Genomic DNA, 14,891 nt, shown 5'->3' with positions numbered 1-14,891 from the left:
TGTAGTAATCAATGTCGCAGAAAATTCAATGTGGAGTGATATGATTATTAGAATTATGTAAAAGGTAGTTCAAAATATAAAAGAAGTGCTATTATTGATGCTTACATTTACTTCCTTCATCCAACTTAGAGAGCTTAGATTCATGATGATCCATCAAAATGGATAAACTTGAGTTTAAACTTTGACTTGTGAAACATCTTACTGCTAACGCTCAAGACAGGAGTCAAGAGGATTATGGGGTGAACATTCTTTCCTTTAACCTATATTGCTTTGGACACGGCTAACAGCAAGTGCTTCACAAACCCAAAAAAAGGTAGTTGATTCACCAACTTTCTTCCTCTACAGCCCCACAGAACTGCCATGCACTTTGGAAATGGAGGCTATTTACCAGAACTCCACTGACTTCATCCTCCTGGGCCTCATCACCCACCCAGCATTCCCCGGGCTGATCTTTGCTGTGGTCTTTTCCATCTTTGTGGTGGCTGTAACAGCCAACTTGGTCATGATTATGCTCATTCGTGTGGACTCTCGTCTTCACACACCCATGTACTTTTTGCTCAGCCAGTTGTCCATCATGGATACTGTCTACATCTGTATCACTGTCCCCAAGATGCTCCAAGATCTCCTGTCCAAAGAAAAGACCATTTCCTTTCTGGGATGTGCACTGCAAATATTTCTCTACCTGACACTGATTGGGGGGGAGTTTTTCCTGCTGGGCCTCATGGCTTATGATCGATTTGTGGCTGTGTGTAATCCTCTACGGTACCCCATAATCATGAGTCCAAGGGTATGTTTACTTATGGTGCTGGGTTCTTGGGCAGGTGGGTCTTTGGATGGATTCATGCTGACACCTGTCACTATGAGCTTTCCCTACTGTGGATCTCGAGAGATCAACCACTTTTTCTGTGAAATCCCAGCTGTGCTGAAGCTATCCTGCACAGACACATCACTCTATGAAACCTTGATGTATGCATGCTGTGTACTGATGCTGCTCATCCCAATATCCTTCATTTCAGTCTCCTATACACGCATCCTCATCACTGTCTACCACATGAGCTCTGCTGAGGGCCGGCGTAAAGCCTTCACCACATGTTCCTCCCACATTATAGTAGTAAGCATTTTTTATGGGGCAGCCTTCTATACCAACGTACTGCCCCATTCCTACCACACACCTGAGAAAGACAAGGTTGTGTCAGCCTTCTACACCATTCTCACTCCAATGTTGAACCCACTCATTTACAGTTTGAGAAATAGAGATGTGGCTGCAGCTCTAAGAAAAGTCCTAAGGAAACATGCCTTCTCTCAAAGATTACAAGTGGGACATGTGCCTGGGAAATACTAGTAGGATGGAGCCAATATTCCTGTGTGGATGCTATAATCTTAATAAAAATACACTCTGTTCTTCTCAGCATCATTTTAATAATCTAAAATTATCACCCAGTTAAATCACTCTGTTGTACTTATTACTTAAGAATGAGATATGAAATTAAAGGCAGTGTTCTCAGCGTTACTGACTTTCTTTTCTGAATTCAGCAGGAAAATATATCAGCATTTCAGCCAAACTAAGCTATGAATCTTCCCAGACAAGATGGACATTCCTCTGAAGTGCTCTGTGCTGGTATCTTTATGTGCAGGATTTGGCCATATGTTCTTTGTATCTGTATTAATTATGAACACCTGGGGGGTGGAGCCTACAACTCTACCCATGTTAATTTATATTTTACATCTGAATAATCCCAGTCATCCTTGCAATGCCAGGAGTACTTTCCAAGTCCTCAAAGACTTAATTTAATAAAACATCAAACATTAAATATAAATTAAAGATTTTCTAATGATGACCACGTAATTTTATTTTAATAACCAGAAAGCAGAATGTCTGATTTGAGATTTGCTGCAAACATAAAATCTCAACAATATGTTTGCCTGAACAAGACCTGCATAATGACCACAGCAGTTAACATGCCAGGGTGGATGTGGGGAGGTCCTACTCCTAGAGTAAGAGATACAAGCAACCAAAAGCTACTGAGAGAGGGGAAATTAGTTATCTTCTGAGACAAGCCTCAGATATATTATACAATCCCATGTGGTCATCCCTAAACACATGTACAGACAAGGAACTGTAAATTTTGACTCTGCAGGGTGTGTGTGTGTGTGTGTGTGTGTGTGTGTGTGTGTGTGTGTGTTAATATATATATTAACACCAAGAGCAGAGATCATAAATTTAAGAGACAGTAAGGGCACATGAGATTACTTGGTGGGGAAATAGGGGTAGAGATTGTATAAATTGTATAAACACAGTGTAGTCATATATGACATTATCAACAGATTTTAAAATTAAAAGGCAAAAGAAAGCCCACCAATAACCATATGTTTTCTCCTCCAAGAAACATACATCACTACCAAAGATGCATACCACTTTAGGGTGAAAGGATTAAAAGGGTATTCCAAAAAAAATGAAACTAATAACAAGCAGGTGTATCTACTCTAATATCTGATAAGAATAGACTTCTAACTAAAAATATAAAAGACAACCAAGGTCTCTTTATGTTCATAAAGGGAACAACACCTATCATGTTGATGTTATAATTCTGAACATACATGTAACAAACATAGGCTAATTCATAAAGAGCACTCCATGTAAGTTACAGTTTAATCATAACATAGTGATAGTGAGTGATCAGTAACCTATTCTTTCCAATAAACAGGTCATCTAGACAAAAAAATGAGAGAGAAACATTGAAGTTAAATGACATGAGGTAATTGCCCAATATACATCTACAGAACATTCTACCCGAACACTAAAGAATATACATTAAAAGACACAACCAAAAAGAAACTACAAGCCAATATCCCTCATAAACATAGATACAAGGATTCTTAATAAAATATTTGCAAATCAAATACAATCATATACCAAATAGATAATCCTCTATAACCAAGTTAGCTTTATGCCAGAGATAAAGGTGTAGTTTGAAATCATATCAATGGACTTAAAAACAAAAATCATATCTCAATGATACAGTGAAGAGTTTTGACACTATTCAATATGACTTTGTAATAGAAGTCTTAGAAAGAATAAAACTAGATTACCCCCAACATAGTAAAGGCTATAGGACAAATCCACAGCCAACATCATCCTAAGTGGAGAGAAATTTGAAGCAATCTCAGTGAAATTAGAAATAAAATAGGACTGTCTTCTATCCCCACTCCTTTTCAATATAGTATTCACTCACTGGAGCCCAAGAGAAGGAAATCACATGAACTAAAATGGGAAAAGAATTCAAATTGTTCCTATTTGAAGATAAAATTTTATACATAAGAGACCCCAAAAAGTCTGCTAGAAAACCTCTAGAAATGGTCAACACTTTCAACAAAGTAGTCTTCAACTATATATATCAAAGACTGCAGAAGGATATAATATTACCTGAAAAATGGGAGGAGGATGCAAGCAACTTTTGGGAGTCTTGTGAGATTAGACAGAGACAGCTGTCAGCCTGGACAGTCACCCAAAGTTCCTCTGTAAAGTTTGGGCATCTGTTTTTAGCCCACAGGCCTAGAGTCTCTGTTACTTTTCTCTGTGTTCTGTAGAATGTCTGGCAATTTCCTCTGCAAAGCAGGAACCTGAAGGACTATTTTGCCTTGCAAAGTTTAGTGGTCACCTTCATATGGGTCCTGTATGTCTAGTCAATACATTTTTTCAAGCAGTCCAGGCAAGAACAGTGTCTTGCCCAAATGGCTATTTTTTCCAAGAAGAAGATAAACTCCATATAGAGTGTCTTCAATGCCCATCTTCCTCTCTGAAGTTAAATCAGTGCTGCCAGGAGCAGAAATGTCTCACTGTCCAGAAAGTCTAAATTTTTAAAACATTTTAAATGCCATATTCTGTAGGTCTTTGAAGTGTTTGAAGATTACCTACCTAATTGAATTATATCTATGTATACCTAGAAAACTTAACTATCATAGAAGACTAATTATTAATCTGTATTTCTTAACTATCCATTATAATCTAAATGAGTTACATAAACATAATACCTTAAACAAGAGTAGAAATATGTATGTATGTATATATATATATATATATACACATATATATATATGAACAAAACCAACTCTAAATTTGTATCAATAAACCAAAATCTATACCAATGTAAAACATTTCTAAACAAGTTGTTGCTCTTTAAAAGTAGGTTCAATAATCTACCCTTTCATCCTATCATTATCTATACTGTTCCCTTTTCTTCTTTAGAAAGAGATTGCATTTATAATAAACCTGCTTTAAATAAAAATATTGGTTTTTCTCTGTCCCACACCAGAGAGCTCTTCTGATATGGAACACAAGAATCTCTCAACCTCTTTTTTTTATTTATTTATTTATTTTTTTTTTTGGAATATGCTTGGGTTTAGAGAAAGAGTGAGCAAATTCCATCTCCTAAGCCAGTTTGGTATATTTGGGAATTTGGGTGTACCTTCTTATACTACTTCCTACTAGATGAGGGTACTGTATCTTATGGGGACACAAAGAAAATTTTAGGCTTATGAGGTAGTCCGTGAAGCTGTATTGTCTAAGCCAGTTGTCTTGAAACCATTCTGAATGTTGGATCATCTGGGCCATGGTGTCATTGTAGACCTTTCAGGGGGTCTTGGCTGGTCAAACCTGATGTATCTTAATCTGCAATAAAGCCATAGTCTCTTGCTTTCTATGGAAACAAAAGCAGAGCCTCCTTTCCAAAGCAACATATCCATACATCCAAATTTTGAAGTCAAGGTACTTTTAAAATATGCATATTGGTTTAACTGAGCAGTCTTTACAATCAAATGTCTTTCTGCAGCTAAAAATCCCAAAGACAACATAATCCAGATTCTCTGTGTGATATCCATCTTTATGTGGCTTATTTTTTATATTACTTTTATTTTCTCTTTAAAGACTTTATTTTTTTAAGTTACTATCTCTATATATAACTGCATATATTACTTTTTTTTCTCTTCCAAGCCTATGTACATTTGCCCCATTTTGGGTGCCAGATGTAGCAAGAATCTTAAAAGGTCTTACTAATAAAAACAAAACCTGGAGAAAGGTATTGGGGCTAAAGCTGGAAAATCAGAGAAGCAGAACAAGCCACAGCCATCTCACCTCACCAGTTCTTCAGCTGATCCTGTTTCCTCAGACTGGAAGCCTCTGAGTCCTCATCCAAATGGATCTCAGCTGAATTGCTGCTCAAAAGCTTAGCAGGCTCCAGTTTTTGGTCCTCATGCCTTATATACCTTTCTGCTTCCTGCCATCACTTCTTGGGATTAAAGGCATGTGTCACCATGCCTGGCTATTTCCAGTGTGACATTGAACTCACAGAGATCCAGATGGATCTCTGCCTTGGAATGTTAGGATTAAAGGTGTGTGTGCCACCATTTTCTGGCCTCTATATCTAGTGGCTATTTTGTTCTCCTAATAAGTTTATTAGGGTGCACAATATATTGGAGAACACAATAGACCAGAATAGCCAAGCAAATTCTAAGTAAAAAGAAAAATGCTGGGGGTGGGTTACCATACCAGATTTCAAGCTGTGTTACAGAGGTGTAGTAATAAAAACAGCATGAAGCTACCATACCACAGAAGCAGATATGTAGATCAATGGAACAAAATGGAAAGCATAAACATAAGGGCATGCAACTGTGCCCATCTGATATTGACAAAGATGACAAAAATACACACTGCAGAGAACAAAGCATCTTCAACAAATGATATTTGGAAAATGGGATGACCACATATAAAAGAATAAAATTAGACCCATATCCATCACCCTGAACACACACACACACACACACACACACACACACACACACACACACACACGCAGAGGCATGCACAAAACACACACACACAAAAAAAAAGCAAACTAACCAAACAAACAAACAAAAAAAAACTGCCAATGTATCAAAGAGCTCACTGTGAAACCTAAAACACTGGAAGTGCTCAAAGAAAACGTTGGCAGTACCCTACAGAATATAGATTCAGGAAAAGACTTCTGAATAAAAATATTTGTTCAGGAATTAAGGCCATCACTTGACAAGTGGGACCTCATTGTGATGTCTATTCTTGATTGTCAACTTGACTACAACTGGAATTAACTAAAGCCTAAGTGGCTGGACACACCTGTGAGGGATTTTTTCTTAATTAAATTACTTGAAGTGAGAAAACCCACTTCTAATCCAGATATTTGAGTAGGGATGACACATCTTTAATTCAGATCTTTTGAGACAGGGAAATCCACCTTCAATTTGGGCCACACATTCTGAGGCAGGAAATTGGCTTTCCTTTGGTCTGCTTGTTCTCACTCTTGGCATCAAGTCCATTCCTCCAGAGCCTTCATCTTCAGGATTCCAGAGTACACCGAAGACCAGCTGAAACATCCAGTACTGCAGAGAGAACAGCTACTGGATTCTTGGACCCTCCATTGGTAGGCAGCTATTGGACTATCTGGACCACAGCCTGTAAGCCATTGAATAAAACATATATATAGTAAACTAGCTGAGCAGTGGTGGTGCAAGCCTTTGATCCCAGCACTCTGGAGGCAGAACTCTGAGTTCATGGCCAGCCTGGTCTACAGAGTGAGTTCTAGGATGACCAGGGCTACATAGAGAGACTCTGTCTCAAAAACAAATACAAAAACAAAAAACTGAGGTAAACTGAAATCTCAAAGTAGTTTTGATTTTCATTTCCCCTGTAGCTAATCATGTTGAATACTTTTAAAGATACTTCTTGCCCATCTTTACTCCCAGTTAGTTATTTTTTTAAAAAAATATTCTGGATATTAGTCCTCTCAGATGTATAGCTGGCAAAGATTCTCTCTCACTCCCAGGACTTCTTTACTGGACTGATTGTTTACTTTGCTGTGTATAAGCCTTTGAGTTTTATGAGTATATTAGGGTTTTCTACATGAATAGAACTTCTAGAATGAGGACTAATATCCAGAATACCAAAAAAGAACTAAATAGAAATAAAAATGGATTAGAAATATCTTTAAAAGTGTTCAAAATTCCTAGAAATCAGAAAAATGAAAATCAACGACTTTGAGATTTCAATTTAAATCAGTCAAAATGGCAAGAAAATAACTGAGCAGGGATGTGGAAAAGGGGCCTCACTGACTGTCATGGGACTGCAAACTGGTTCAGGAATTGTGAAGGCCAGTGCCGAGACTTCTCAAAAAGCTAAATGCATATCTATGGCATGACCCAGCTGTGACACTCCTTGGTGTGCCCAAAGGACTGGCCTGCTATTCCCCAGACACTTGCTTAGCCATGCTCATCACTGCTCTATCAACAGCAGCCAGGAAATGAAACAACCTCAATGCCCTGCAACTGGTGAATGAACAGTGAAAATGTGGTAATGTACACAATGGAATTCTTTGCAACTCTAAAGAAAGTGAAATTTGCAAGCAAATAGATGGAACTGGAATATATCATTCTGAATAAGGTAACCCAGAAATAGATATACTGCATGTTCTCTATCATTTGTGGATCCTAGCTCTGAATCTTTAGTTAGTGCATTGCCTGGAGTGACCACAAAAACCAGGAAAGTGAAAGGTACCAAAGGGACCAGGGTGAGGGTGGGCAGGGGCTGGAAGCAGCTCTGCAGAGGGGAATAGCAGGACACAGATATTATCAAGGGAGAAGTGTGAAAATGGGAAGGACCTTTGGATGGGGGAGGGAGGAGAATACAAAATGAAGGGAGAGACAGGGGACAAAGAACACTAAAGATGTTTTTAAAAGCCATAGGGAAACATGTTGTTTTATGTTTACTTTAAAATATGTGAATATGCCTGACAGAGATCCACTGAGGCCCAGCTGCATGGAAGAAAGCCACAGCTCTACCCTGGGACACTCTTCCTGGCTTGGAAGAGGCCAACCATGAGCCTGCCTGGTACCTGTTATTGGTGAAATTATTAAGGCCACTCCACGTAGTTAAAAGGATATTTATTTAATGGCGTAACTTACAAATTAAGGGATAGGTAGGTCGCAGGGTCTGGGGAAGGTGTATCGCAGTCCAGCGGTGTTCTCTGGAGCTCTGCTCGGTCCACCTCCACCATTCAGGGTCCCGGAACAGAGAGCGCTGGCCCATCCAGATGTCTGGTCTCCAGGTGCCTCCCCTGGCCCTGCCTCATAGGCGTGACAGTTGCCAGAGTCTCAATGGGGGTTGGAACTTCCAGATCAAAGCTGGAATGGCTACCCACTACATCTCCCCCTTTTTGTCTAAATAAGAAGTTTCTAAACTAATACAAGACTATATACAAAGGAACGGTTATCAAATATTGTCCAGGAATAATGAGGGATAATGACCTAGATAAGATGGAACTACAACCAATGCAAACAGTATCAAGCAAGAAACACATACTAAAATCCAGAGAAGTATAAAGCATAGGTAAATGGCATGTTATAAAGATCATTCCAAAAGGTGTCCTATCCTAAAGAACCTGAATCTAATACTTAATATGTTTTATCTAAGATATTATATATACTAAGTTGTAACTATAACTGCTAGTCTTCAATCCCATCAAAGACCTGAGAAAGAACAATGGTACCTGAGAAATGGTAGATGGATGCAAGCAACTTTTGGGAGTCTTGCAAGAGTAGACCAAGACAGCTGGCAGCCTGGACAGTCACTTAATGTTTCTCAGCATTGTTGGTGCATTCAAATTGGCTACAGGCCTAGGTGTATCTGACAGACCATTTTCAGAAGCAGGAATTCTGAAAGACCATCTTACCCTGTCTTGGCAGAGTACAATGGTCACTTTTCTTGTGTCCCGCTTGTCCAGAAAGGACAGCATTATATTAGTACTGTCAGCCGTCAAGGCAAGGGCAGTTCTTTGCCCAGTAGGCCATTTTGTGCCAAGAAGACAAATTTCCAAATGGAAATGTCTTAGAAGCCCAACATTCTCTCGGGATCAAATTGGTGCAGCTAGGAGCAATTGTGTCTCACGTCAAAAGAATTCCAAGTTATTTAAATGCCATATTCTCTAGGTCTATGAAGTGTTTGAAGATTACCTGTCCATCTGACCTATGTATATGTAAATCTGGATAACCTAATTAACGTAACTATAGAGATGACAGGCATAGGTGACTATAAATCTATAAGTCTTATCTACCAAAAGAACCTAAGGATAAAGGCTATTAAGGGATAGGTAGGTCGCAGGGTCTGGGGAAGGTGTATCGCAGTCCAGCGGTGTTCTCTGGAGCTCTGCTCGGTCCACCTCCATCGTTCAGGGTCCCGGAACAGAGAGCACTGGCCCATCCAGATCTCTGGTCTCCAGGCGCCTCCCCTGGCCCCACCTCGTAGGCGTGACAGTTGCCAGAGTCTCAATGGGGGTTGGAATTTCCAGATCAAAGCTGGAATGGCTTCCCACTACAACCTGTGGTGCTGAACAGTGGGACACCACTATGTGAGTGAGTATATGGTAGGGAAATGAATGACGGGAGAGAAAGAGAGGCAGAAAGGTTTATGTGCTGGGGAAAGAGCTGGATCTGAATAGTCAGATCAGTTAAGAACCAGCTGGTGTGAGAGGCCTGCTTGCTACCCAGGTCCATGGTAATATTGGGCCCAGGCTGCTGCTAGGGACCATGCATGGGTCCATGGCCCTGATGGAGCCATGATGGTCTGTGTTGATGTCCATGGCTCATTTTACCACTGAGGGCCCTGTAGATGTCCACCACCTGTGACCATGTTGGTGTCCAAGGGATGTACCCCAACAGGGGCCATGCTGTTGTTGTAAGAGGCCTGCACTGCCACCCAGGTCCATGATGATGTCCAGGCCCAAAATGTTGCTGAGTGCCATTTCTGGGTCTATGGCCCTGCTACAACCTGGCTCTGTGCTGATGTCAGTGGCTCCTGTTGCTGCAGAGGGCTATGCAGAGGCCCATAGTCTGGGATGACACCTAAGGCCATGTCGGTGTTTCAGGGTCATATCACCAGGGCTATAAAGAGCTGGGTGGCCTGTACTGCCACGTGAGACCATAGAGATGTCTGGATCTGAATTGTAGCCAAGTGCCATGTCTAGGTCTATGGCCTTATCACAGCCAGTGTCTGCATTGATGTCCATGGCTCCTGTTACCATTGAAGGCCAAGAGGATGCCCAGGGGCTGGGCTGTTACATGGGGACATGTTGGTGCTTAGGTGCCATGCTGCCACTGGGCCCACGCAGATCTGGGTGACTTGCTCTGCCACCTAGGACCATAATAACATCAGGGCCTGAACTGTTGCCAGGGATGATGTCTGGGTCTATGGTCCTACTGCAGCCTGGTTTGTGTTGATGCCCACAGCCTGTGTTGCCAGCAAAGGCCATATGAATGCCCAAGATCTGGGTTGCTGTGGCAAGGTTGGTGTCCAAGGGCTGTGCTGCTGCTGGGGCCATACAGACCTGAGTGATATGTGCTGCCAACTGGGGCCATGGTGTTGTACAGGCCCAGCCTATAGCCAGAGCCATGTTTGGGTCTGTGGCCCACCTGCAGCCAGGGTCTGAGTTGATGGCCATGGCTCCTGTAGCCATTGAAGGCCATGAGGATGCCCAGGATCTGGGCTGCCATCTGAGGCCATGTTGCTGTTCAAGGACCATACAGTCACTGGGTCCATGCCAATCTGAGTGATCTGCAATGCCAATGAGGGCCATGGTAACATTATGCCCCAGGCTGATGACAAGGACCATGGCTGGGTCTGTAGCCCAACCACAGTCAAGGTCTGTGTTGATATCGACAGCCTGTGTTGCCATCAAGGGCCACATGGATGACTGGGGTCTGGGCCACCACCTAGGGCTATGTTAGTTTCCAAGGGCCACATCAATGCCAGGGCCATAGAGATCTGAGTGGCCTGCACTGCCATCCAGTGCCATGGTATCATCCAGGCCTGGGCTGCCACCCAGGGCCATGTCTGGGTCTGTAGCCTTGCCACAGTCACAGTCTGTGTTGATGTCTGTGGCTCCTGTTACCACTGAAGACAGTGAGGATAGGGCTGCACAGAGTTGGCCCCGCCCCTCACTGGCTGCAGCACTAGGAGGAAGAACTGGCCCTGCCCCCTACCAACTGCAGCACTAGGGAGAGTGGGCACTGTACCTTGCCTGGACAACACAGTAGAGCTGATCATATTGGCTGGGGTGCAGGTAGCCAGCCCTGAAGGCATGAGAGTGGGAGAGCTGGCACCACTGTCTGTCTGTCATATGGTAGCATGGGTAAGGGAGAGGTGCACCTCTCTCCCCTTGATACCTACTGAAGGCAGGAAAGCTGGTTCTGGGGTCATGAGAGTGGGAGAACTGACCCTAGCCCTCATCAGCTGTAGCACTTGGGAGAGTGGGACTTGCACCACATCTGGGCAGAACAATAGAGCTGACCTTGTTGATGGGGCACAGGTGATCTGGTCCTGTGAACGTGCATGAGAGATCTGCTATATGGTGGGGTGGGTGAGGGAGAGATGCCCTCCCCATGCACCTACCCTTGATGCCATGGCAGGTAAAATAGCCGACACTGAAGCTGTAAGAACAGGAGAGCTTTTCCTGCCCCTCACAGGCTGTAAAGTTTGGGAGAAAGGGCCCTGCACCTCACCCAGGCAACGCAGCAGAGCTGACCCTGTTGGAAGGGGTGCAAGTGAGCACGCTCCAAGGGCATGAGAGCAAAAGAGCTGACCCTGACCCTGACCCCCATCTGCCATGTAGTGGCATGGGTGAGGGAAAGATATCCTCCCCCTCCCCCTTGCCTCATGTGGCAGGCAGGAGAGCTGGCCTTGGGGGCATGAGAGTGGGAGAATTGGCCTTGTACCTCATCAACTGCAGTACTGGGGAGAGTGGGCCCCGCATCTCCCCTGGGCCTGATGGTGTGGGTGCTAGTGAACTGGTCCCGAGGGCAGGAGAAATGGCTCCTCTCTTGCTGAATGCTGTAGTGGATTTGCTAACCATGGCAATGCTAGAGACCTCGACCTGGTGGTGTGGATGATGGAAAGCTGACAGGCTAACCAACCCAGCTACAATCCAGGCCTAGAACCAGGGCTATCAGTTGGCCCAGCCCAACATTCACCTTTTCTGTGAACTGCTGGAGCATGTGAAGGGGCCAGGCCTGCAGATCCAAAGCTACAGGATCTCCATGACATGGGATAACAACAGGATATTCAAGAGGAGTCCCAGTGAAAGCTTAGTATCAAGGATGTAGCAGAAGTTAGAGGCCTCGAATCAGATCAATGACTCATTGCAAAGAATATTTACAACTAAAGATGTATGGACTAAGGGGTATACTGTGTGGCTCACTGTGTCACACTACAGCTTCCAGGCTGAGACTTTACATTACTTTTCTCTTTTTGTATGTTAGTTTACTATTTGTTTTTGTTTTCTTTTAAATTTTATTTTATTTGTGAGGTAGAGGTTGCAAGAGCAGAGAGAGGGTAGATATAAAGGGACAGGGAGATGAATGGGTTTGGGATGCATGATATGAAATCCACAAAGAATCAATAAAAGTAAATAAATAAATAATATGTGAATATATTATATGTACACATTTAATGAACTTATAGCGCTTGAAGTGATAAAGCTTTCCCAAAAAAGCCATATACTATGTAACAAAACCCCCAGTGCCAGGCATAGGAAGCCTTTCTTCACATAGTTGTTTGGGGATGTGGGATGAAAGGGATTTCCAAAATAATATAGGCTATTACTGTTGTCCTTATTTTCCTCCAAGAACTTGAAGATAAGAACTTATTGCGAAGAAATCACACACTTTGGACACAGAGGTTGGAAAAATTGAGCTGAAACTTATCTAAGAGTTTCTTCCCTAAGGACTAGTTCTTGTAATTTATTTTTTTACCAGAGCCAATTCTCTCTCAACCTCAGCTGATAATTTTCATGACTACTTAAGTCCTTATCAGGTTGTAAGGTTTGAAATAAATTACTTAGTTCTTGAGTAGTTAATCCAATTATGGGCCATAGCCAGTTAACATCTCCCAGCTATTTTTGAAAATCATTACGAGTTGGCAATTGAACTCTCCTGATTCGTACTTTCTGTGGTCGAATTTTTTGTAAACCTATCTTATATCCTAAATAATTAACAGAATTTTCTCTTTGTATTTTTTTTTTCAGGAGCAATTTGTAACCCCCAGCAAGACGAAATTTTCTTTACTTTATCAAACATTTTTTTAAAGTATCTGTATTTGAATCAGTCTGTAAGATATCATCCATGCAATGAAAATTTTTAAATTGAGGAAATTGTTTACAAATTATTTCTAATGGCTATTTTACAAAATAGTGGCACAATATGGGGCTGTTTAACCTTCCTTGTGGAAGTATTTTTCACTGATGTCTTTTAACAGGTTGAGCATTATTATAAGTAGGCACTGTGAAGACAAATCTTTCTTTATTCCTTTCTTGTAAAAGTATAGTAAAAAAGCAGTCTTTTAAATCAATCACTATAATAAACCATCCTTAGGTAATAAAGAAGGCAAGGGAATTCCAGGCTGTAAAGAGCCCATTGACTGAATCATCTTATTAGTGGCTCTTAAATCTGTTAACATTCTCCATTTTACAGACTTCTTTTGAATGACAAATATAGAATTCCAAGGACTTGTTGATTCTTCAATATGTTGAAAATGTATCTGCTCCTGTACCAGTTGTTCTAGTGCCTGTATGTCAAATTCCATTGTTCCACGCACACAGGTTTGTCAGTTAACCATTTTAATGGTGGGGCTGTTGGTACCTTTGAAAGACCAACGGCTGTTGTGTCCTGCTTATGAACAACCTGATGGTCTGTGCCTGTTCTTGATGACACCTTCTAATATTTTTTCAGAAGCACTCTTTATTTTATGGTTTGTTTCTGATATTGGAAGAATGTTAATCTGTGCTTTCCATTGCTGCAACAAATCTCATTCCCATAAATTCATGGCTATATTAGCCACATATGGTTTAATTTTCTTATTTGTCTTTCTGGCCCTATACAATTTATCCATCTTACATTTTGTTTTACTTGAGATAAAGTTTCAAATCCCTAAAAGCTGAATAAATATTGTCCTAAAGAGGCCAATCTGGATACCAAGATTTTGGTGAAATTATTATTACATCCACTCCTCTGTCTATTAAACCTTCTATTTCAATGCCATTTATTTGTATTTTAGCTTTGGTTTCTGATCATTTGCCAAAATACTTGTGTTCTGGTCTCTCCTGAATTTTTGTTTTATCTACTCAAGCTGTTCTGTCATTGACTACATCCAGAGCAGTATTGTTTTTAACAACAGGCAGTAAATTTTTAATTGCTTTGTGGATGAGTTTCTCAGATGTTGACAGGGGATGACTGGATCAAATTTGATATTGTGGCCTGCAGGAGGCCCCTTAGGGCATTTCCTGATGACAGAGGGTTATCTTGCCTATCCCTTGTTTATCTGCATTCATTAGTCCAATACCAGCATTTACCATACCTTCTGCATACTCTAGAAGACTGGGGCTTTTGTTTCTAAGAATGCCTTGCCTACAATCCCTTTTCAAATGACATTGCTTACTACAATTAAAACATCTGGCATTTTTTATTTTTTTCTTAAAACTTTTAGAAATTACTTCTATTATCAAGGCAGCATCATAAGCATGAAATCCAATATTCATTCATATATTGGTGCTGACCTTGCCTTTAAAGGCCTAATCACCCTTTTGCATTCTGAACTAGCATTTTCAAGAGCAAAAGATGTGATTAACAATTGTCTGACTTCTGGATCTGATACTATTCTATTCACAACTGAAGTAATTCTTTGCAAAAAAACAAAAACAAAAAAAACCTGAAGGCTTCTTTTGAGCCTTGTATAATTTTAGTAAATGACTCAGACCTCTTTCCTGATTTTTCAACATTGTCCCAAGCATTTAAAGCTGCTAATGATATAGCACCAATGT

At 41.3% G+C, this 14,891-nt stretch overlaps 1 protein-coding gene across 1 annotated transcript; it reads left to right on the top strand.

Moving 5' to 3' along the window:
• Window positions 1–358: 358 nt before the first annotated feature.
• LOC102913158 (olfactory receptor 2T2) lies at window positions 359–1,433 on the top strand. Its single transcript, XM_006975094.3, has one exon. It carries the CDS (start codon window positions 374–376, stop codon window positions 1,340–1,342), a length of 969 nt encoding a protein of 322 aa, XP_006975156.1. The 5' UTR covers window positions 359–373; the 3' UTR covers window positions 1,343–1,433.
• Window positions 1,434–14,891: the final 13,458 nt, after the last annotated feature.

The sequence above is a fragment of the Peromyscus maniculatus genome, chromosome 9 (assembly GCF_049852395.1).
Source record: "Peromyscus maniculatus bairdii isolate BWxNUB_F1_BW_parent chromosome 9, HU_Pman_BW_mat_3.1, whole genome shotgun sequence".
In the NCBI taxonomy this organism is placed as follows: Eukaryota; Metazoa; Chordata; class Mammalia; order Rodentia; family Cricetidae; genus Peromyscus; species Peromyscus maniculatus.
This window is presented reverse-complemented; position numbering and strand designations above follow the sequence as displayed.

What these genes read in the sequence shown, in the direction of transcription:
- LOC102913158 (XM_006975094.3), top strand. Translation starts at nt 374, where the DNA reads ATGGAGGCTATTTACCAGAACTCCACTGACTTCATCCTCCTGGGCCTC.